Source organism: Berghia stephanieae, chromosome 12 (genome assembly GCF_034508935.2).
Source record: "Berghia stephanieae isolate SIO BIC M18660-M18661 chromosome 12, UCSD_Bste_1.3, whole genome shotgun sequence".
NCBI lineage: Eukaryota > Metazoa > Mollusca > Gastropoda > Nudibranchia > Aeolidiidae > Berghia > Berghia stephanieae.
Window position 1 is genome coordinate 40,113,991 of NC_088371.1, and position 25,628 is coordinate 40,139,618.

Genomic DNA, 25,628 nt, shown 5'->3' on the forward strand with positions numbered 1-25,628 from the left:
GATTTGTATTCTACAAAATGTTTGATATGAAATGGAAGATATGAAAACGAACGGGGCAATATGGGTCATTCGCACCGAAGGAGTCGAGTTCGACCACCAGCGACTGTGCTTTGTGGCGTTGAGAAAGTCACCTTGCGCTAACTCAATTTGTAGCGCTGTAATTTGGCTGATATCTGGGTTATACCTGTCTACCTTCTGAATAAACCCTGGAAACAAATTCTCCCCCCCCCCCCCAAGGAATGAATGAAGGGAATTCTACTTATTTTTTTCTCATTTTAAAACCGATCCCCATGAAACCAGATGTCTATCTAAAACATTTTAAGCCGCCTATTTAGTGCAATCCTTGTTGTGTCCACGAACCCTTTTACATAATTTAAGGAGCCTAGTAATTTTTCACACCTGAGTCGAGAAAGGTATTGTTTGAAAAGCCAGAGCTTGCCATCATTGTCACCTATCCAAGAAATTGCATAACTCTGTTGTAATTTTGCTCAAGGATTCGGTATAGTGTCACTGATCAATCCAAAGAGAGAAAGAGAGAGAGAGAGAGAGAGAGAGAGAGAGAGAGAGAGAGAGAGAGTGGTGGGGGAGATAATTACGTGGCTAATTTCGGATCCCCACTGTACCATTAAAATAGATTGGAATAAAAAGTAACCTGAGCGTCGCATTGACAGGTATGGCTTAAATAAGGACAGACTAACCTGCAAGGCATGAGAAATTTATCATAAGTTCCAATGAAGCCATACACTTGAAGAGGTTTCTGGCATTCCGTTAAATAATCAGTCGAGCACATTGAATAATCACCTGTTTGCATATGTGATCAAATGAAAAGTGCATTTATTGTAAACAAAAATTGATGTTAATGATAGAAAAGTGTCTATGCCTTTTAAATCCCCTGGTTTTATAGAATAATATGATAAAACACATTTTTATTATAAAGAACATGCACACGATTTTGTAAAATAGAACAAAAACTGCTTACAAATTAGGGCGTGGCGTAGAGGATGCCATTTTGCTGTTTACAAAAACCATCTACAGACATCTAGATCACGCTTAGAGCTATTGTAGATTGCTTTTGCAGATATTTCCTCAGCATACAATACAATACAACCTCAGTTGGCTGTTCAAAAGTTGATTAGTGTGAATTTAAACATGTATTTAATTGGTTGGGTGCTAGATTTTTTACGGAGATAGCACAGTACATTCAATTACGACATAACATATATTCCTGCATAACAACAATTATTGGTGCTCCTCAAGGTTGTGTATTGTCCCCTGCATTATTCACGATATACACAAATGTCTGTAGAAGTCAAACCCTGAATGTAACGTTAATAACGTTTGCTGATGTCCCCACTCTTCAAGGCCTTATAAAAAATGGCAAAAAACGTGGTTTATAGACCAGATTGATTTGTGTCGTGACGTGATGCCTACCACCTAGAGCTTAACTTAAGCAAGGCAAAGTAGCTAGTGATTGACTTTAGGAGAGTGAAGGAACCGATAGAACCGTTAAAATTAAAGGACCGATTCGTCTATCGAGTTCCTCACTACAAATACATTGGTGTAACGATTGATGACTGGGTCAAGTAGGATGCACACTTATAAATAATTAAGCATAAGATGTGCAGACTAACATATTCTTTATCAAAACTTTCTTAGTTTAGAATAGATAAAACCCTCTGCACATTATTTTATAAAGCAGTAATCGAAAGTGTTTTGTTATTTTGTATAACCGTTTAGGAAGGCAATTTCTTAGCAGTGGAAAGGAACAAAATAAATTCTAATATTTAAAAATCCATTGGTTGCAACATCAATAATGTTGACGATGTAGAACTTTTATATGAGAAATTTTGTTTTAGTAAAATAACTAAAATATGAAATGACCAGGATCATCCACTAAGACCATCAGATATTATGTCCTTTCTCTATTTCAACAAAAAGAGAGAAAATCTTTTCTGACGTCCAGTAATAGGCTTTATATTAACACGCAATAATCATTTTACATAATTATTTCTCTTTTTTTTACTTCCAAATAATGAAAGCATTAATTTATTAATTCATTAGTTTAGCAATGTTTTCAATTTTCAATTTATAGTGACAGATTTAACTATTTCACAGTGATGACATTATTCATGTAAAGGGCGGATCTGGTTGTGGAACTGCTCATTGTTTATATATACATGATATTTCCACTGTGGTTTTCTCTTATTGTGTAAATAAAAATATGTCTGTATAAATATTTTCCATTTTGGGATGCAATTAAGTATTATTATTATTATTATTATTATTATTATTATTATTATTATTATTATTATTATTATTATTATTATTATTATTATTATTATTATTATTATTATTATTATTATTATTATTATTATTATTATTATTATTATTATTATTATTATTATTATTATTATTATTATTATTATTGTCCACAGTGATAATTAGTCAAGTTATAATGTGCTGGATTCAGGGTGTGTCATGAACGAGTTTACCTCTTTTCACTCGATGTTCGATTTTATTCCATCCGGGTTTCATGTCATAATCTGTGTGAATTATCCTCTCCAAACATACTTTTGTAGAGACTTGGAAAAATTTATGGGATTTTTAACAATATAGAAATCTCATTTTAGCAACAGAATGCCATTTTCACCTTAATATCCCTCTAGCTCAAAACCAGGTTCACCGAAAGTTCGTATGTTTTCCAAGGCTAACATGCAGAACGAGGAAATTGGGAACTAATTGTAAAGAATACAAGACTGGCGTTTTTCTTTATTTGGAGAACTAAAAGATAAAATGCCCTCGATTCTTTGATATTTCAATTCAAATTTAGGCAGAGGCAGTTTATAATGGTAACAATACACTATTTTGCCGATTCAGCCATACCGTGAATTCTATTCCACGCCCCACCTTATCCTGAAACTTAAAGATCTGAATAAAATGTGTTTGATCCAGTGACATACACAGTTTTCTGGACGTGTTTTCCACACCATTCTTTATATTCGTTTTCTTATAACAGTGCCTTCTTCCTAATTTGTTATCCTGACACATACTGCATAACACGTCACAGTTTATTAATCATCTAGCTAACCGATACCACGGCGAGTGCAAGTGAGCGATTCGCCAGTTCCCACTGAAGGAGAGTGACTGCGAACCACCGCCTCCTTTCACTGTTTATATACCCGGGACCCCCCCCCCCCCCCCTATTTTACACAACACACCGTTCATGGAAATCGACGTGCCCGAGAAAATCGGAATAGTCTGATTAACATAATTTATCAATGACAATCCTCCCTTTCGAAAAAAATAACGACATAGCTGACCAATGTATCAATCTTACACGATTGCGAGTCATAAATGTATATATCCTTAACATCATTTAGAGAAACAACTCAGAGAAAATTGAAAAAGACAAACTACAAATATTCCAAGAGCACTGTTCCGTCATTTATTATATGTCATATGTTTAAAGCTGTTAATAGATGTGTTTGTGTTTGTGTATGAGTACACGTCGTTATATTTTTCAGTCGGTTTATAGGCAACACTATTCGACGGAAACCGCACTTGTTAGGGTTGTTAATGATCTCCTCTTTGTTATAGACAATGTTTCGTGTTCTTTGCTGATTTTGCTTGACCTATCGTCTGCTTTTGATACTATTGAACACAATCTTCTCATCAAACGTCTTGAAATTACTTATGGCGTGTCTGGTGCAGCGCTTGATTGGTTTAGGTCATATTTTTTAATCGTAAACAGATTATTCCGGTGGATGAATATGGATCTGAGGAAATCATTCTTGATTGTGGGGTTCCCCAAGGTTCAGTACTTGGACCCGTTCTTTTTGTTCTGTAAGTTGGCCCTCTGTCTAAAATCATCAGAAGTTTCGGTCTGTCTTACCATCAATACGCTGATGATACGCAATTGTACTGCATTTCCAATACGAGAAATTTGCAAGAAGTATCAGCCGATAGTAAGAATTTTATCCAAAGTGTTAAGAATGGGATGAATGAGAACAGACTGAAACTAAATGATGATAAGACAGAGGTGCTGTATGTTGGGAACAGGAAGTGGAAAAGTGAAACAGATTTGAAGCTGGGAGATGCCTCCATTCAAAGTGTTGATAAAGTGAAAAACCTTGGAACATTTTTAGACTCTGGACTGTCGATGGAGCATCAGATTAATAATTTGGTTAGATCTCTCTTTTTCCAACTAAAAACGATTGCTTCAATTAGACGGTACATATCTAATGATGTGACCAAACACGTGGTTGTGTCCCTCGTACTATCGAAATTGGATTATTGCAATGCTCTGTTGTTTGGCGTTTCGCAATATAATCTGAGACGTCTTCAGATTGTCCAAAACAGCGCTGCCATAATTCATGAAGCGTAGGTGCGATTCTGTCAGACCTCTGCTTCATGACCTGCATTGGCTGCCTGTTGAGAAAAGGATTAAATTCAAAGCTTGTGTCTTAGTGTATTGTTGCCTTGAAGTTACTGCTCCTTCCTACATTTCGGAACCAATTGAAAGATATTCAAAACCCCACCTTTACGTTCGGCCAGTGATTCCACCAAACTTGTTGTCCCTCAAATACGGAAAAATGCTGGGATGAGATCCTTTTCTCATTTCGGACCCTCTGCTTGGAATGCCTTACCACAGAGCATTAGTGAAAAAGAATCTTTGTCTATTTTTAAATGTTCGCTTAAAACATATCTGTTTCGTCTTTAGTAGATGTTATGAGAAGCAAGAAAGATCTGTCTAGTTTCTATTGTGTGTTGTGTGTGTGTGTGTGTGTGTGTGTATGCTTGTGTTTGTGAATGAGTATGTGTCAGCCAAAGTAATTTGTAATTCAAGCGCTTAGAGCCTGGTGTCTCGGAGTTATAGCGCTATATAAGTTTTCATTATTATAATTATTATTATTATTATTATTATTATTATTATTATTATTATTATTATTATTATTATTATTATTATTATTATTATTATTATTATTATTATTATTATTATTATTATTATTATTATTATTATTATTATTATTATTATTATTATTATTATTATTATTATTAAGTGGACTAGCAAAAACTGAAATTTGCATCCTATTTGTTTGAAGAGGTGTACTCCGTAAAAATTTAATTTGCATCCTTTATACCCATCCACATGGATCCATTGATCGTTCTAGGACAAGCTAAAAGTTATTGCATATCAATAGTAATCAGTGAATCCATAGATAATTGTTAGATTGATCATCATTCTTGGTTTTTTATGCAGTTATCTTAAGATCTACAGGTTTATGACGACCACGGTTATTCAGTCCCTGCTGCAGGGTTGTAATTCCTAATTAGTTTTCAATTAACAAAATGACATGTCGCAAAAACGTACATTATGTTGAACAAAATTCTAATCTTAATATAAAGATTATTTTTTTCTGAATGAAAAATAAACTTAAACAACAATTTAGCGCAACTAACTAATAAAAAAACTATGGTACCGATAACAATAAACTTTAATATGTATTGACTTAATAACAATCAAACCGGCATTCCAACTCCCAATTACCCACATACTCAAAGTTAAATACAACTCTACCACTTACATTAATTCCGATTGGGTTACAAATAAAAAATCATGTAGGACTGTCGAGAAGGATGGGTGCGTCTTGTTTTATCTAATTATTTAATGCATTCATTGTGTTTTTCATTATTTTAATTGGATTTTTCATACACCAGCAGATTTATTATATATACTATTCCCATTTTTGGGGGTATTTTTATGAAACTTTGACTATGTATTGTGTTTCTGTATGCTTTTAAAAAAGTTTTAAAACTGTTTATACCTTAATTCTAGTTAACAATGGGCCAAATATTATTTTGTCATAAATAAGGGACTTTCAGTTTGGTTTTTCTCTTTATTTTGTCACCTCTAATCCATACATTGGTGAGTTTACTGAGTGCGGCGTTTGATAGCTGTTTTTTTCTTTGTACATCCTCAGTGTCTCCAATTAGTGAGCCGACTTTCTTTGTTCTTTTCCATTCCTCTTTGTTCCTCGATATTGTTGTAAATTCGGTTTTATTGGCATTGACTTGGAGGTTATATTTCATGACGGTATTTTGTATGATGTCTATATTTGTTGGTGTTGATCCAATAAAATCGACATCATCTGCATAGGCGATTTCTCTAGGGATTGCATTCTCAATATGATTCGTTGGTTTTGGAATGACTTTTTGAACTTCTTTCAGAGCGTGTTCTAAGTATATTGTGAACAGAATCGGGCTCAGACTATCTCCTTGGGGGGTCCCGATGTTACTTTCGAACTGCGTCTGTTTTGTGGCCCCGTATATCTTTGGTTGTATCTTTGTGTTGCTGAGGAGAAATCGGATTATTCGGAGCTCGTCTTCGTCTACTATATCTGTTAATATCTCCAAAAGTTTTCTCCTCTGTCGATCGTATCAAAGGCTGCGGACATATCGATTCCGGTTATTGTTATGGATATGTTTTCTTTGAGTGCCTTTGATGCCAACCATTTATGTGTCCATACAACGTCCTATGTGCTTCGGTCTTGGCGAAACCCGCTTTGGCTATGTGATAGATATTTTTCTATTTTCATACACCAACAGGTTTATTTTATATACTATTCCCATTTTGGGGGTATTTTTATGAAACGTTGACTATGTATTGTGTTTCTGTATGTTTTTAAAAAAGTTTTAAAACTGTTTATACCTTAATTCTAGTTAACAATGGGCCAAATAATATTTTGTCATAAATAAGGGACTTTCAGTTTGGTTTTTCTCTTTATTTTGTCACCTCTAATCCATATATGGTGAGTTTACTGAGTGCGGCGTTTGATAGCTGTTTTCTTCTTTGTACATCCTCGGTGTCTTCAATTAGTGAGCCGACTTTCTTTGTTCTTTTCCATTCCTCTTTGTTCCTCGATATTGTTGTAAATTCGGTTTTATTGGCATTGACTTGGAGAAAAACCAAACTAAAACTGTACCGTGCTCTTGTAAAACCGGTACTTCTTTATAACTGCGGCACTTGGGCGTTGACAAAATCCGAAGAAGAACATCGGGATGCCTTCCATCTCACACAGCTAAGAAGGGTACTGGACATCAAATACCCAAAAAAGATCTCAAATGAATCACTCTATAAGATCACAAAAGAAAGACCAATCTCCCTTGACATTTTACAACAACGATGGCAACTTTTCGGTCACATACTACGCAGGGACAAAAACATACCAGCTAACCAAGCCATGTCGGGATACTTCCAAAAACACGGGAACCTTTTCAGAGGAAGACCTATCACAACACTCCCTGTGATCCTAAACAAAAACTTCACAACACTTGGACAAAGCATTAGTCTCATAACGGCAGGGGACCTTGAAAATCTGAGAACCCTAGCAGAGGACCGGCAATATTGGAGACACCTCACACAGGAAATACTGGAAACAGCCAAGGCGACCCGATCTTTCGGTCGAGACGCGAAGGGCATCTAAGTCAAGTAAGTCAAGGGACTTTCTATCCATGCCAGGGAGAAAATCTAACAGTCCTTCAACATAATATGCTGGAGGAGGGTTGACAATCAAATACAATATAAGTTCTACTCCTGTGGGAGGGAAACAAGGAATAGATTGTGGAGACAAAATTAGAAAAGCAAATGTATGATATAATTAGGAAGGAAATCCAAAACTAAGACAATAGACGATGAAGTTAATAATCAGGGGTGTTATGGACTTATATAAAGATTTACTCTAGGAAAGAGTTTCTCCCCTTTGTTATTGGCTAATTGATTTTAGTTACAGCTTAATAAGTTATTATTCATTAAGTTCCTGTTAAAACATTATTTGTGCTAAACAAATATCAGAGTGGCATGCCCTAAAGAAGGATGCATTCTTTGTTCCTTACTTTCCATAGTTGAGTTACTTATACTATTTTTCCTTCTTAAAATATTATTGAGATATATTTGAATATACTTTAACTTATACACATTAATAATCTGTTCTCTCACATATCACTTAACGTTTTTGATTCCAGAATATAACTCTGGGGTCCCGTCAAAACACAACCTTGGCAACGAGGATATTTCACCTTTAACCTGCGCATCTGTCTAACGAGGCGTCGTGTTTACGTCAGTCGAAAAGACATCACGCCACAGACGCAAACCTGCAAGAAAACCGGAGCAAATGTCTTTTCTACCAGCAGTATGGTCAACACGTGATAGTTGTAGTAGTAGTAGTAGTAGTAGTAGTAGTAGTAGTAGTAGTAGTAGTAGTAGTAGTAGTAGTAGTAGTAGTAGTAGTAGTAGTAGTAGTTTCTTATAGTTACACCTCCGAGTGAACCGTTTCACGCCAGTCCTCCTTGATTGACGGTATCATGGCTTCCTGGCACGGCTGTGGACGGGCAGTGCAGGGCCAAGTGGTAAAACGCCCTCATCGTGGACGGCCGCCCATCATGGGGTAAGAAGCCTTCACGCCTTTTTCGCGCCTCAGCTCGTGGGATGCCACTGAGGTCAACTGTTACGAAACGAAAGTAAACAAAACGGTACGTCGATTTGCGACCATAGTCAGCCACTCTCTTCGCAAGTCAGTAGTCAGTGGTTATCAGCTAATCCTTGGGTTGTTGGAAAATATAGAAACACAGACGTTCATTTAAAAATACTCTTTTGTAGACCAAGATATAACTTTAAAAGTTTTGCTTTAAAATCTCATCAGACATATAGAACGGTCAACTTGACGTCAAGACCAAATCATTTAGAAGATCGATATGGCAACAGCAACGCCTGGAATGGATGATTTAAATGCGGCACCTGGCGATTCTACTGCTACGACAGAAGATGCTCTATTTGACGACGTAGAGATGCCTTTAACTGGCATCAACATGCTATTCAATATTGGGTTTGATGGAGCGTTTGACTAAGTAACGAAGGATTAGCTGATAACCAATGACTACTGACTTGCGAAGAGAGTGGCTGACGTCCTCTCTATAGCCGCAAGGCTTTATCCAACCAAGCAGTCGGTTGGGTGAGTAATTATATAGTTATATTTCGTCAATAATTTACTACCCTTCGCTCGCGTCGCATCTTCGTACCCTTATTGTACATAATAGTCGTGTCAGCAGTACTGTCATCATGTCAAATAAAGAGCTCATCACCATATTACAATAACAAACTGAACAACAAATTGAGCAAATGAAGCAAGTCGTTAAACGACAAGAAGAGTAGATGGATATTTTCATGAAACTTATGACCTGAAGCAATACATGTTTGCCAAAACCTCCAGCTATTCCGAGCTTTGTCGCATTCGACCCTGTCTTAGAGATATGGAGCGACTACTGGCAACGTTTTAATACATTTTAACTACTCACTCCGTACCTGATGAGAAGAAAGCAGACATTTTCCGTGTCAATCAATTGCCGGTTGTTTACAAAATACTGACTATCATGGCGAGTCAAGAAACACCAGCTAAGGTGATAACCGCACTCAGTCTTGCAGAAATCGAAAAACATATGATTGAGCAGTACCACCCTCGACAATTTGTTGTCAGAGAACGTTATATATTTTGGACGGGCCTCCAGAGGAAACCAGGCGAAGCTATTCAGGAACTGGCAGCTAGAATTTGCCAGAGCGCTGTCACATGCGATTTCCCATCCTTTGAAAATCCCCTGGATGAAGCGATGCGTACCTGTTTTATGTGTGCAGTCAACAACACAGCTGTTCTTGAAGCGCTATTCAAGCACAAATGGGACGAGTTTTCGTTTAACAAAGCCGTCGAGGTCGCCACGGAGATTGAAGATGCCTCAAGCTAACGAGACTGCATTATTTGTTCAACCAGAGGTCCATAAAATTAAGCATCAAAGAAAACAGACTCCGATAATTCAGCAAGGTAGTCAAAACAAACAGCGTATCAAACGTTCGAATGAAAGACAGACAGAATCAAACCTACTCGAGATGCGATGGGCGCCACAACAGACAAAACTATAGATTCAAAACAGCCGGTATCGCTTCTGTCAGAAAACTGGACACGTCGAGAGAGCCTGTAAACGTGAAAAGAGAATGTTGAGTTCGCAGACGGTCAGCACGACGTCCCATGTCACGGGTCAATTTCGTTTCAATGGCACCGCTTAAAGTAGCTACGACTGTATCCAACCATGAAATTGTTTTCGAAATAGATACAGGGACAGGTGACAATTTCATTTAATCTAGGACATGGGAGAGGATTGGCAAGTCACAACTCTCTAATGTCAACATTAAGTATCAATGTGATCCAACCAGGAACTCCACGTCATTGGAACTGTTTTCTTGCCTGTGTCTGTGACCGTTGCATGACACGAAATAAACTTTGTTGTCACCACTATACCACCACTATGCCGTTACACTTATTAGGACGTTCTGCCATACAAATGCCCAATGTTTCGGTAGATGAACTGTTTCCAACGAAAAAAGTAAAAGCTGTCCAAAGTAAGCCCGCAACAGAATGTCACATCTTCAAAGGGCATGTAAACAAATATGTAAAGAATTTCCTGATGTCTTCAAACCAAACTCACCGTGGAGTCGATGGATATCGATCACGTAGTGAATTTATGGGTAATAACTGGTTAGTAATGGTCGACGCCTACTCAAATTACCCATGCATCATACAACCAGTTTTACGTCAACGAAAGCAACAAACAGCCTTTTGGAAGAGGACTTCGCTCACTTCGGCAATCCTAACGCAATATTGTCGGACAACGCAGCATGATTCAATTCTGACGAATTTCAGACATGGTGTAGGGAGAGAGGAATCAAACATCTTTTGGAGCTCCCTATCATCCCGCTACAAACGGTGCCGCAGAACGACTTGTGGGAAGTTTTAAAAAGGCGTTGAGAAAATCGTCTTTTCCTCCTAGACAAGCCTTACAACAATTTCTTATGCAATATCGTCGCACACCTTTAGCTTCTGGTTCGTCTATGCGGCTATGTGGTCTTGTGGAATGACACTCGCTTTCGGATCTGAAGGTCCTGGGTTCGAGTCTCGCGCTCGGCGCATAGTTGAGTCCGTGGAAAAAGCTCTTTACTCACAATCCTTCACCGGACTAAGGTGTAAATTGTGTGCATGGCCGTTAACAGCGTTGTCTTTGTCCGAAAAATTGTAATATCGCCTAAAAGGCGGCATGTCCCGTCCTACATGTTAAATGTTGCTGTTGACCAGGGACCCCTTGTAAAGCGCTTTGAGTACATTTAGTGGATATTGCGCTATATAAAGGTAAATTTAAGGATATAAAGCTCAATTTAATTCATTTTGTCACCAAGTAAATTGCTTCATGGACATCGAATTTGTACATTGATCAACACACTTCGCCCATTATCCACCTCAAATTCCAACCCACGTATAGCAAAAACGCGTTATGGAATTGGGACACACATTTATTCGCTACGGTTTGGTAATCGAAATAACGGTAAGGAAAATAGATTCCCGCTACTGGAACCAAAGTGTTGGGACCACGTCATGTCATGGTAACTCTCCAGAGAGACGGAACAACATGGAAGCATAATATTGAACAAATAAGACCACGTTACAACCTTCCCTACCAAAACGGACCTGCTTCAGCAAATGATACCATACAGGAAGATTTCGTTACTATTCCTACCGGTGATTATTGTGAGCGTTCATCATCGAATGCAGCTACCCCCGGAGCAGAATCGAATCGGAAATCAGAACGTGTAAAACTGTGGAGATCCTGTCGCAACAGAAAATTCCCTGATAGATTTTAGCCTTTGAACCTTCGGAATACTTCTCAGGCTAAACAGGGATGTATTATGGTCTTATATATTGAGTTACTCTAGGAACAAGTTTCTCTCCTTTGTTATTGGCTAATTGATTTTAGTTACAGCTTAATATGTTATTATTCATTAAGTCCATTGTTAAAATATTATTTGTGTTTAACAAATATCAGAGTGGCATGCCCTAAAGAAGGATGCACTCTTTGTTCCTTACTTTCCACAGTTGAGTTACTTATAATATTTTTCCTTTTTAAAATGTTGTTGAGATATATTTGTATATACTCTAACTTTAGTAATAAACTGTTCTATCAGATATCACTTTACGCTGCTGAGTTGAGTAATTCCACAATATTACTCTGGGGTCCCGTCAAAAACACAAGGGGCATTCAAATTCAGTGAGCATGGACACCCACGCTTCACTCTCGGAATTACAACTGTTGATTGCCGAGGACTTTAATTAATTGATAAACCTTCTAAGGCACCATCGGGACCGCCTCTGATGAGTCTAATTTGAAAGGGGGAGAAATGCCATCATGTAGTGGAATATTATTGAGCGGACACAAGTTCAAATTCTTCTATTTGACTCTCCCCTTTCCATTGAGGACAAAACTAGCCGATCTTGTACGGCTTCCATCATCGTGATGCAGCACACATTGGGGCTAATTCTACACTTATTGTTAAACAACAACAAAAAGAATGTAGAATGAGACATGAGATATGTTTCGCCATATTACGATTTTTTTGCCCACAGAGAAAAGGCTTGTAACTGCCAGGTAAGAGAAAATGTGAGTAAAGAGCCTTTTCCAAGGACTCAATTATGCGCCTAACAAGAATACCACAATATCACATTGGCGCACAAAGTTAGAATCTAATTACAACAAAAGACAATGACTGGAGTTTATTTTTATGCCTTAATTTTATCTAACTAGCAATAATATTGAGGTAAAATACCTTTATCATTACCCCTGAGTACATCTAGATTGTCACACATAGCCACGCGACCTCGAATATCGTCCAAAGTCTCCTGATAACGTTGTTTCATGACGTCATCACATTGGATCATTGCATACGTAAGGCATTTTGCAGTGTCTTCCAATATCCTGTAAAACAAACGTTTTACATTTGTGCATTCATTCTTAAAGCTAAACAATGCTTTATAAGAAGGAATGATAATAAATACACTTGTTCATCACTCACATTATATAAAAATAATTTTCCTAACTTCACAGTTCAGGTCATTTAACATTCATTTGCAATATTAACAAAATATTACCTATTTTAAGAAAAAACACACATTGTATACACAAACACAAACACAAACAGAGACCAACACACTCAAAATAATTTAACCATGCCCTTCTTCATAATGAATATTTTAGTCTAAAAAAGCGAGCCACCTGAGCTGCTAGCCTGATATGTGACTAATGATGATCCAACCCGGTGACCGAATGACCACACCATCCAGGAACCACACTACTTTGTTAAATGATGAGACACACCAGACAGGAATTTCAATGGCGAAGCGGTCGGTCGCCTAGCCAAATACTACCGCGTTCGTGTCGCCAGGGTCGTCTGCACGTTCAGGGGTACCCGCCATAAGAAGGAGTATACTCCAGACCTCACCCTCGTTACGAAAGGAGCGAACGTTGAACCGCTGCAGGTTTAACGGACAGTCCTCGGGGACTTTCCGCATAGCCAGCATTAGCAGATTCTTGTCACAGGTGTGGTGACAATACCGAGGGTGCAGTCTCTCCCACTTTGCAGATGGAACTTTAGGAAGGCTAACTGGGATGAATTCAGTTCATATATCGAGCAGGTTTACCCTGCTATTTCTCCTAAATCAAAGAATATAACCAGATTTAACAGGCTACTAGTTAAGAGCGCTCAAGGCTCTATTCCAGGGGGCAAACGGAAATTCTACACTCCTTCCTGGACGAAAGAGTCGGGAAGAGTACCAGCAGACCCAGTCCCAGGACGTAGCCGATAGACTACTTCAGTTTCTGGCAGAAGGAAGAAAACAACGGTGGCTGGAGAAAGTGGAAATTCTTGACTTTACAGACTGTAGCCGCCACGCTTGGTGTCTGATATAGAAATTGGATCCGGACCGGAATTACGCGTAGGCTGTATAGGAATGTGAGGCAGACACAATTGTCAAGAATATAAAGAACCGTAGCAAACGGGTCCCTAATCATGCTTTTGAGCGCGTGTCCGCATATCGTACCGCACGATCTTGGACTCGCTACCTGCGGAGGAGTCGGACTGGACATCCCTGCTCAGTCCCCGAGAAGTGGGTGCAGCCATTACCGATGTAAAGAACGGCAAAGCAGCAGGGATAGATGGCATATATCCCTATATGGTGACTCATCTGTGTCCCAGGGCACGGGCCTTGCTGGCAGATGTTCCCAAAAGTGTGGAAGCACGCAAAGATAGTTGCCATCCTGAAACTCGGGTAACCGGCAAAGGAAGTCAACAGTTAAAGACCCATATCTCTAATGAGCTGTCTTTACAAATTGTTGGAGCGAGTTCTATTAAACCGATGGGGGCCGGTCCTAGACGCTGCCCTGCCACCAGAGCAGGCGAGTTTCAGGGAAGGTATGTGCACCACGGAACAGATCACTGCCCTTACAGAGCATATATAGCAAGAGTTTGAGAGAATCCGCAAACAGGTGCCGTATTTAAAGACCTATCAGCAGCGTACGAAGGATTAATGCTCAAACTTGCAAAGACCATAAGATACAATAAGACGTTGAAGTTGTTCACTTCAATCTTTCAATTTCGCGTCGCGCTGGGAGACGCTACGAGTAAAGAAAGGAAATTGAAGAATGGGGTCCCTCGGGGTTCGGTACTTGCTCCAATTTTGTTTAACGTTTACAATAGCGATATGCCGAAAACATCCTCCCTGAGCCTGGATTAAGCGGACAACTGGGCACTCTTTAATCAGAGTAAAGTGTAGACCCGTTTTGAGAGCGTACTCAGCAAGGACGTCACAGACTCAAATCCTACTCCTACAAGTGGTACCAGAAGATGAACACTTCAAAAACCGTGGCCACTGCATTCCACCTATGCAGTGCATGCCACACCCGTAAACTGAACGTCCTTATCGGGGACCAGCCACTCCCATATGAGCCGCATCCAAAATACTTAGGGGTGACGCTGGACCGCATCCTTACCTATCCGGTGCATCTAGAAGGAGTTGCCCGGAAAATAGAGAAACGCAACAGTCTTCTGAGAAAGCTGGCGGGATCGACTTGGGGCGCTAACCATGCACTCCTGGCACTATGCTATTCCACCGCGGAGTATTGCGCTCCAGTGTGGGGTAGAAGCAGATACGTTGAGAAAGTTCATGTAAAACATCGCAAATCAATGCACAGAGTGACAAGAAGGCTGGCAAAAACGCCTATAGAATGGGGCCCGATAATGGCATCAATCCAGCCCCAGATGTCCGGAGGGAGACGATTACGGCAAACTGACTTAAAAAGATCTGAGAAAGCGTGAATGGGTATACCCCTCTGAAGCGCATTATGGACGGCGCCCCCGTTTCGAGCAGAAATAAGTCCCGGTAACCCTTGTACGCAGCGTCCCTGACTACGGACAGAGATGCATATACGAGATGGCAGTTGGTTTGGACGAATTCAATCCCTCGTGGGGGTGGGGACGTACACTCCTCCAAGCTTGGTGAGAAGTTGCCAGGATTTGATACCAGTAAGAGGAGACACTGGGTTGCTGTGAATCAGCTTCGGTCGAGGAGCTGCCTCACAGCAAGTGCGATTCATTAGGGGAGACTTTATATCTGTCCTACATGTACCCGATGTGAAAGAACCCGAAACGGCAGAGCATCTAGTTGAACGATGTGTTGTGACGATGCTACTGGGAGGGTTCGCGACGGTGCACGAATGCGGACCGGACTTTGCTGACTGGCTCGATCGTCATAACATAGTAGTCTGAAAACCACAAGAGGCTGCTGCCCTATCTCAAATTGCTGGGCTGTAATGCGACTAACCACAGGGTTATTCCGGTCTTTCTTCTGAATAGTACCTGGTGAAAAAGAATTCCTCCATACAGTGAATAAAGGGAATTCTATATTTTGAAGTTTTTAAATCGCAATATATTTGTTTCATCCCCATTAGAGCACAAGAAATCAAATGTCTATCTTATACATTGTAACCGCCTGTATAGAGCAAACATAATTTTAGAGAGCCAAGTATTTATTCCACACCTTACTCAATAAAGATATAACAGTCACTCATGTATTTAACATTAATATAACGTATATTATTTAATTAAAGAATTAATATTCTAACTGGTCGTCTGTTTCTAGCGCCGATCGGGTGTATCAACTGGTATTTGTAACCGCTCATTTCGTTCCAGTTGAGGTGAATTAAAAATAGGTGCTCATAAATCAACTTGGTTATCCATGTCAGATAAATTAGATAGGTAATCTGTTTTCAAATTTTCTGCTCAATGCAATAAAGAATATTCAATTTCAAGATGATATTGATCTTGAGTATCATATTCACTTTCATCACATCCATGAGAACTATTCAACTGATTAAGATGGCTATGACGAACTGCTCCATTTACCTCGCCGAATAGCTAACTGGTCCAAGTCGTTGTAAAATAATTCCGTCAGACATTTTATCAAAACCATGTTGAGATTTCTGACAGTGACGTTGTATGAAAGAAAGAACGAATTTGATTGTTGATGTTATTGATTTTTGTGTACGCTCTCTTATCGTACCATCAGCATTTGGACAAATGAGAACTAGCCGAATGCGCAGTTTTCATTTGAACAGCATTTCCGTTGGACTTTTATTAGTCATAGTGTAAGGCTTTGATCTGATCTTTACTTACACTTTCTCTAGTTTATGTTGTCTTGTTCAATTTTTACTGTAGACTTTCATAAGGTGTTTGAATGTGTGCCTTAGTCGCTCTGCGGATTCATTCGTTGCCCGTTAATACGGTTATGATGTTACGTGCCGAATTACATTTATTTTCAAAAATTCGTTGAACTCCCCCGACTTGAAAGGAAGTCCATTGTCGGTCACGACGGTTGTTGGCAATCCATGAATTACAAATAAATGTTAAACATCCGCAGTATGTTGAGTATTCGTTTTGATCATTGGGAAAATTTCTGACCATTTTAAGTATGCATCGATTTGTATTAAATAATATTCGTTTTCAAATTCTGAAAAATCCAGACGAACTTTTTCCCATGGTTTTGAAGGGACTGTTCATGTTAAAACATATGCTTTCCGTTAAGCACTTTTCATCATAGAGCAACTTTTGCAGTTCCTCTCTGTCTTTATCAATATTTGGCCTGTAGATGTAACTTTTAGCCAATGCTTTCAATTTGACTATTCCATGGTGATCTTCACGTAATTTCATTATTATCCGTTTTCTGAATTTCTCTGGAATAATAACTTTCAGTCCCCACTGTAAAACATTGGAATCCAGGGTTATTTTCTTTTCATTTAAAAAAAGGCTTCAATCTTTCATAGTTGATTTTTATAATCCAACCAAACAGTGTGAAAATCACAACTTTGGATTGTTTTTGCTATTTCTTTCGCGGTGAGTGGTAGATCATTTATGTAGTTAATGAAACCAATTCTTCTTCTTGTTTTGTTTCTCGTTTACGTAATCGAGAAAGCAAACATTCGTTACAAAGCTTGTCAATTTTCCGAAACATTTGATTAATTTCAATTATAATATAAAATATTTAATATAGAACGTATTCACTCAAACTGTCATTCATGTTTCTAACACTGACTTTAAGTATATTATTTAATTAAAGAATTAACCGCTCTGTTGTATCGACTGGTATTTGTAAATGCTCATTTCGGTTCTTCTGAGGTGAATTAACAATATGTACTGATAAATCCACTTGGTTATCCATGTCAGATAAATAGATAAGCAATCCCTTCTCAAATTTTCTGCTTAATCTAAAAGAGAATTTTCAGTTTCAAGATCATATTGATCTTCAGTAACATTTTCACTTTCATCACATCGTACTTGTAAAACAATTCCGTTGATTTCAGACAGTGACGTTTTTTCCAGGAAAGAAAGAAAGATAGTTGATGCTATTAATTTTTGTTGACCATCTCTAATCGTATCAACAGCATTTGGACGAATGGGACTTTTCAAAGTCGCAATTTTCTTTTAAACAACATTTCTGCTAGACTTTTATTTGTCATAGAGTTAGGATTTGATCTGATCTGTAGCAATACTTTTGCTAGTTTTGTCTCGTCCAATTCCCACTGCTGATTTTCATAAGGCGTTTGCATGTCTGCATCAGTCGTTCCGCTGATCCATTCGTTGCCGGTTTATACCGTTGTGATGTTACGTGCCGAATTCCATTCATTTTCTAGAATTAGTTGACCTCCCTTGTTGTGAAAGGAAGTCCATTGTCGGTCACGACGGTTGTTGAATCAATGATTTGCAAATATATGTCACACATCCGCAGTATGTTGAGTATTTGTTTTGTTCATTTGGAAAATTTCTGGCCATTTTGAAAAAAAGTATTTGAATCCAGGGTTATTTCTTCTTTTCGTTGAAAGTAAGGCTTAAATCTTTCATCGTTGATTTTGTTAGGCCACCCTCCAGTGTGAAAATCAGAACTTTCGCCAATATCGAGTCATTTCGGGTTGCTTTCGCTATTTTTTTCGCGGTGAGTGGTAGATCATTTATGTAGCTAAATGAAACAAATTCTTCGTCTTGTTTTGTTTCTCGTTTAGGTAGTAGAGAAAGCATATCTTCTGTTTTTCAAAATGGAATTTCATATTGGTGAACATTGAGTTCCATTGACCATCTTTGCTGACATGCTATTTTTATTTCCAAATATTTTCACCAGAGGCTTGTGGTCAGTGACAAGTTCAAAATGTCTGCCATATAGATACTGGCCAAATTTCTGATGCAAACGACATCGGCTTTTCTTCTCCACTTGGCATAATGTGAGATATTGCAGCTCCGATTGAACATTATCTATTCATGTACGATTTTTTCCATGTACTTTTGGAAAAGTGCTGGTCCCGTTGCCACTCGATATGGAAGTCGGTTGTACTGAAACAGTCCAATATGACTATTTATTGTGACAAGCCTTTTATTTTCTTAGTCCATGGTTATTTGGTGATGAACCTGACTCAAATCCGACTTTGAGATTTTTTCTCCATGTGACATATTTGCAAATAGATCTTGTGTAGTTTGCAGAGGATATTGATCCACTTTCATAACAGAAATTATTGTCGCTTTAAAATCACCCCACAGTCTTACTTTACCGTCCAGATTTGGTAAAACTACGATAGGGGCTGCTCATATAATATGAGTAACTAGAGAGATTACTTTGTCTTGTTCAAACTTTCTTTTGTGTGCAAACTTTCCTTCTCCTTTAAAGGGTTTGGAATCGGTCTTGGTTTGAAGAATTTGGGTGTCCATTTCCGCTCATAATAATATTTAACTTGCCCATTTCAGTACTCCCATCTTAGTTGAAAAATGTTATTTGCGTTTTTTAAATATATTGTCCAAGGAGTTATGAACATGAAAAGTATTATAAATCTTAAGTTTTTGTTTAGAAACCCAATCTCTTTGTAGAATGGCATGTTCACGAGGTGCATTTGCAATAAAGTATTTTCAACGTTTCCGAACAGGGTTGTAATTTGAGTTCCTGAAAAATACGTTTACTCAGAGAGAAGGGAATAATTGTAAGACTTAATCCTGTATCAATTTCCAGTTCAAGGGGGTACCATTTACTTCCGGTGAACAATGAAAGGAATTATTTTGATCTGCGTCTTGGTTGTTGGCGACAACGAAAGTGTCTTTATTATGCTAGGAGATGGAATCAGTAAATATCATGTTTGATTCTTTTCGTCATGAACCCGATGACCTCTCCTGTGAGTTCCAACAGATTTTTGATAAATGACCCTGCCGATTACAAGCGTTGGAAGTGTACGTCTTGAATTTACACTTTTCTGGTGTGTGATTCATATAACCATAACTGTAGCATTTTGATTCTCTCCGTCTCCTATCATTGATGTTGTTTGTCTTGTTTTTGTTGCTTTCCCGTGTTTGGGTCATTGTTGTAGGTTTTTGTGGACTACGTTGATTTTGGTTAATTGCTCATGCAAGTAAAATGCGCTGTTTTCTACACTTTCCATTGTTTCCACAATTTCAATTGCCCGTTTCTGTGTTAAATCCTCAGTATGTAGGAGGTTTTGTTGAATTCTTACGCTTCTCAGCCCGCAGACAATTTTACCCCGTAAGGTATCATCCGGGAACTTTTTGAATTCAAAGTGCTGAGCAAGACGTCAAAGTGATGCGATGTCAGCAATCGGTTCATGTTGATTTTGTTTTCCGTTGTAAAATTTAAATCGTTGTGGACGGAGATGATTCAATAACGTCGTTTTCAGTTAATCATTCGATATTTCTGCTGGTTTATCCGGTGAAAGAATGCTTTTCAAAAGGTCGTATGTTTTAGATCCAACAAAAGTAAGAAAAACAGCACTCTTCTTTGTTTCCGATGAAACATCATTGGCCAGGAAATGCTGTTCCAGTCTTTCACAATAAGATTCGAAATCACCAGTCAAATGGAATTCCTCAATACGTCCAAGCAATGCTATACATCATAAATCTTCGTTTCATGGATTGAGAACGACCACAATTAAAGCGATGAGATCTCAGGTAGCACAGTAGTAATTGTTCTTGTATATTACGCTGCCAAATAGAAGTAACTGCAAACACTTTAATATGAAATGCTCATTTACATAATAACGAATAATTATTAATCTATTAGTCAACAATTTGTGCAGAGATATTCGTCGCTATATTTATTGTGTTCTAAGATCATTAAATGATAAGATGGGTTATTCCAAGAGTCAACAAACCAAATTCTTACAGTAAAGAACATTTATTAAACAACATAACATATTATACATGGGTACAGGAAAGCCGTTGGATATAGATTGACTAACAACAAGGTAGCCAGTAGATCAGACGCTATTTGTGAACGATACAACATTAGATTGACGTTACAAGTTACGATACTTCAATACAATAATTTTCATTCACAACAAAATCCAATAAATGGCATCACTCAATATTGATTGATTATGTCCCACTATTGCTCAGGGATTTGGTATCATGTCACTGATCAATTTTAAAGGAGAAATAGAGAGAGTAGAGATAGGGAAAGAGAGAGAAAGAGAGAGAGAGAGAGAGAGAGAGAGAGAGAGAGAGAGGGAGAGACAGAGAGATAGAGAGATATATCGATAGAGATATAGGTGGGGGAGATGGGTGGCTAGTTTTGGATCCCCGAAGTATCATAAAAGTATATTGGAATAAAAAAGTCATCTGAGCGTCGCATTGACGGGTGGGGATAGAATCAGGACAGACTAACCTGCAAGCAATCCCGATGTAATCATTTGGTCTGTAGTGTTCATTGTCTTGAAGACGTGCTGTGCAATGCGTTAAATGACCAAAGGAGCACGCCGTATATTCTGCAGCACCTGTTTGCATATTTAATCAAATTTAAAGTTTATTTAATATAAGCAAAAATTGATGTTAATGAGAGAACTTGTCTATGCCTTTTAAATCACCTGGTTTTATAAAATAATGTTATAAAACGAATTATTATTATAAACCACATTTATAAAGAGTTTATAAAATAGGATAAAACTGCACTTTTTAATGTGGTGAAGGAGAATAAAACTCCCATCGCATACTCTAGACATGCTCCAAACCTGCAACATCAAGACAAAGTTTTGGCTTAGTACACCACAGAAACTATATGGGCCCTGACAGTGCTGAGGAAGACAATGGCGCTCCTTAGCCAAAAAAAAAAACATTAACAAGATAGACCTGAATAAGGGAAGGACTGAGGTGATGGTATGTGGTAAAAAAGTGTTTTTAAAGATGATTTTCTGAAACCTACTGTAAATATAAAGGGGTGTACAATAAACTTCTCAACGTGTGTGAAAAACGTCGGGGTAATGCTAGATCCTCATATGACTATGTAGGCACAGTTTGATTTTCTATGTAGAAGTTTGACAAAAGGCTTAAAAAGAATTGCGTCCGACAGATCTTTCCTAACAAGAGAAGTAACATGCAAACTAATAACATCTTTCCTACTATCTAAAATAGATTACAGTAACTCGTTATTCTCAGTGTAAGCAACGATAAAATATCACGCCTGAAAAGTATCCAGAATGCGGCTACTAAATTTATTTTATGAAAAAAGAGAACTTCCTACTCGTGCCATATTTGTATGAACTGCATTGGTTACTAGTTAAAGTGAGAATCGAATTAAAATTAGCTGTATTGTGCCATAAGCGCCTTAATGATAAAGCACCATTGTATATTACTGAAATTTTAGAATCTTACAAGCCAACGAGGAGTCTACGATCTGCACTAGATTCTACCAAACTAATCGTTTCAAATGAATATAAATATAAATTTTACAGCCGCAGGTCGTTCAGCCACGTCGGACCTTCTACCTGAACTCTCTCCCTAAATGAATAAGAGAAGCGGAGTCCTTATCCGTATTTTAATCAAAGTTATAACACCATCTCTTTGTTAAAACACATCTTGATTAGTGCATCTTTGTTATTCGACCCCAATATGAATGTTAATTTAGTTTGTGTTATTATATCATTATGTTATATCATTTCGGTATTTGACATAGTATGTGGATGTATCATGAACCTATTTTGTATTAACGACTTTCTGTTTAGTTATTGTATTGTTGTATAATGATATTATGTTGATGTAGTATGTATAATGTTTCATTTGTATAATAATGTCACTGTATTCTTTTTTCGCGCATTGAGCATCACCCAGTAATCAGTAATAAAAATGTGCGTTATAAATGTCATGTATTATCAAAATTGAAGACGACATGTGGGGAACAAAGAAAAAGGAGAAGCAGAAGACAAGAAGAGGAAGAAGAAGGAGGAGGAGAAGATGAAGAAGAAGAAGAAGAAAAAGAAGAAGAAGAAGAAGAAGAAGAAGAAGAGGAAGAAGAAGAAGAAGAAGAAGAAGAAGAAGAAGAAGAAGAAGAAGAAGAAGAAGAAGAAGAAGAAGAAGAAGAAGAAGAAGAAGAAGAAGAAGAAGAAGAAGAAGAAGAAGAAGAAGAAGAAGAAGAAGAAGAAGAAGAAGAAGAAGAAGAAGAAGAAGAAGAAGAAGAAGAAGAAGAAGAAGAAGAAAGAAAGAAAAGAAGAAGAAAATGAAAATGAAGAAGAAGAGGAATAAGCTGTGTATATTTGTGGTTAAGTCCACGTTCTCGTATTCCTCATGGGGGGAGGGGGTGCATGTCCGCCTTTATTGTAGACCAGTTTTCTATTCAAATAAATATGGTTACCATTTAACGTTACATAAACCAAGATACGTTCCATGACAACAGTTATAAACGACTAAGAGTCTAAATTGATAAATGGGTCACCGATTGGGTTTATTTGTGTGTATGTATGAATGCAACTGTGTATGGGGCGGAATATAGTAAATAATGATATATAACGAATTACCCCGAACTCACCATATTTTGTGAGATTCACAATATTTGAATTATAACAAAAATAAAAAGATTCATTCCCGGACAGATGGAGTTCGTAAACGGGGGACCGCAATCCATCTAAGAGAAGGACACTCCGAACAAAAACCCGGACAGATGGAGTTCGTAAACGGGGGACCGCAATCCATCTAAGAGAAGGACACTCCGAACAAAAACCCGGACAGATCGAGTTCGCAAAGAGGGGACCGCAATCGATCTAGGAGAAGGACACTCTGAAGCAAAACCGCCACTGCCTTGTGGACAGACCTTGGATGGTCAAAGGCTGAGGAAGCAAATCCTGGAAAACAGCACGCCGAAGACAGAGCAGCGGGGCCGGAAGGCGCAAATATCACAGGAAACTGGAAACTGCCACTGCATGCTTAAATCCCAATATGACACGTCACAAGACGTGACGGGAACGAAGAAGAAGAAGAAGAAAAGATTCATTCACACATACTGATATATAAGTGAACCATTTAAATCAGAATAGTATGATTGACATAATTCACCAATGACAATCTCCCCTTTTAAACTAATCACGACATAGCTGACCAATGTTATCATTGTCACGCGATTGCCTGTCATAAAATATATCCTTAACATCATTTCTTAAAGATAATACTCAGAGAAGTTGAATGGAAAATACAGCTACACATTTTCCAAGAGCATCATTGAGTAATTAATTATTTCCAACAAAGAATATGGGACTTAATAGATGTGTATTTGTGTGTGTGTGTGTGTGTGTGTGTGTGTGTGTGTGTATGTTTATATGCGTATATGTCGATAAATTTTGAAGACGTTTACTAGTTTAAAAATTAAATTTGCATCCTACATGTTAAGTTGGTCTCATCAACCCGTCTAGGCAAAATTACAATTCAATGTCTACCGCTGGTAGTCAATGAATCCAGTGAAATCATTAGTTGTTAAATTGCAGTTATCATAAGATACACAAGTTTGTGTGGTCCACGATTATGCAGTCCCTGCTGCAGGGTTGTAATTCTGAATTTAATTACAATTTACAAAAATAACATGACGCTAGACCTACAGTACAAAGAATTGAATTCCAATGTAAATATTAAGATAAACAGCGATTAATCGCTTCTATCTCATAGCAATCTAAGGGTACCAATAGCAATGAACTTGAATATGTGTTGAATTAATAAAAATCAAACAGGAGTTCCAACTCCCAATTACCCTCAAACTCAAAGTTAAATACAGCTCTACCACTTACATCATTTCCGAATTGGGTTACAAATGAAAGAATGATGTGACTAACAGTTTATGTTAGACTGACAATAAGGCTGGATGCCTCTTGCTTTATGTAATTAATTAGTGAGTTAATTGTATTTTTCATTATTGTATTTGGTTTCTTCATATAGCAGCGGATGTGTTATATATAAAATTATTCCATTTTTTTGGTATTTCTGAGTAATATTGACTATGTGATATTATATCTTAATGATTACACATCATTTACTTCTATTTAACAATGGACCCAATGTTGTTTGGCCATAGTTTCCACCCAAACGCAGGAGAAAATTCAAACAGTACCATAGCATATCCTGGAGGATTGTTGACCAATATAAAAATATAACTTTTTTTTCCTGTGAGAGGAAAAATTAGGGATAGATGTGGAGACCAAATTAGAGAAGCCGGTGTATGATAAAAGAAACTATCTGGAAATCTAGGAAAATCACCGGCAAAACAAAGCTGCGTGTCTTTCAAACAAATGTTCTATCTGTTCTCCATTATGGGTCTGAATCATGAAATTAAGAGGCGCCATTTCCAACAAACCAAACGCGTTCCAAATCAAATGCCTAAGAAGGATCCTAATGATATTCTGGCCAAAATTAATTAAAAAAAGAAATGGCTAAAAGAACTGAAATTGAACCAGTATCTGAATCTGTGAAGAGGAGAAGGTGGAAAGGACTGGACATTGCTTTAGGATGGATCTGAGTGCTATGTCCAGGATAGCCCTCAGGTGGACCCCTCAGGGATCGAAAAGAAGCCAGCTAGAGACCTGGAGGAGGATCATCGGAAAAGAAATAAAAGCTAGTGGTTGTTCTTGGGGACAGATGACAAAAAAATGACCTCCAATTGAGAGAGATGACATTCCACCGTGTCAGCCTTATGATCAGATCAAGCACCAAGAGGATAGGTAAAATGTTTAAGATAGACGATGCACTCATTGTGGGCTACACAAATCCAATATAACGGGAGGTACATGACATTATTCATTGCTTAATGATTTAGGATTCACCATCAATATTGATAATCTTGCCTATTACAAACACCAAATCATTTACTTCGGATTTTCTCGAAATTCGTGCATTATGACCGTTACCTAAA

General features: G+C 37.9%; 1 protein-coding gene across 2 annotated transcripts in view; it reads right to left on the reverse strand.

Annotated features, from left to right (window-relative positions):
* The window catches only part of LOC144957791 (uncharacterized), a 97,585-nt gene that overhangs the window by 14,197 nt on the left and 57,760 nt on the right, over nt 1–25,628 (reverse strand). For both annotated transcript variants that reach the window (XM_078889218.1, XM_078889219.1), the window contains exons 15-17: nt 21,132–21,240; nt 12,698–12,846; nt 699–801 (exon numbers count right to left, since the gene is read on the reverse strand). In XM_078889218.1, the coding sequence (XP_078745344.1) occupies nt 699–801; nt 12,698–12,846; nt 21,132–21,240 (361 nt within the window). The remainder of the gene's footprint in view (nt 1–698; nt 802–12,697; nt 12,847–21,131; nt 21,241–25,628) is intronic.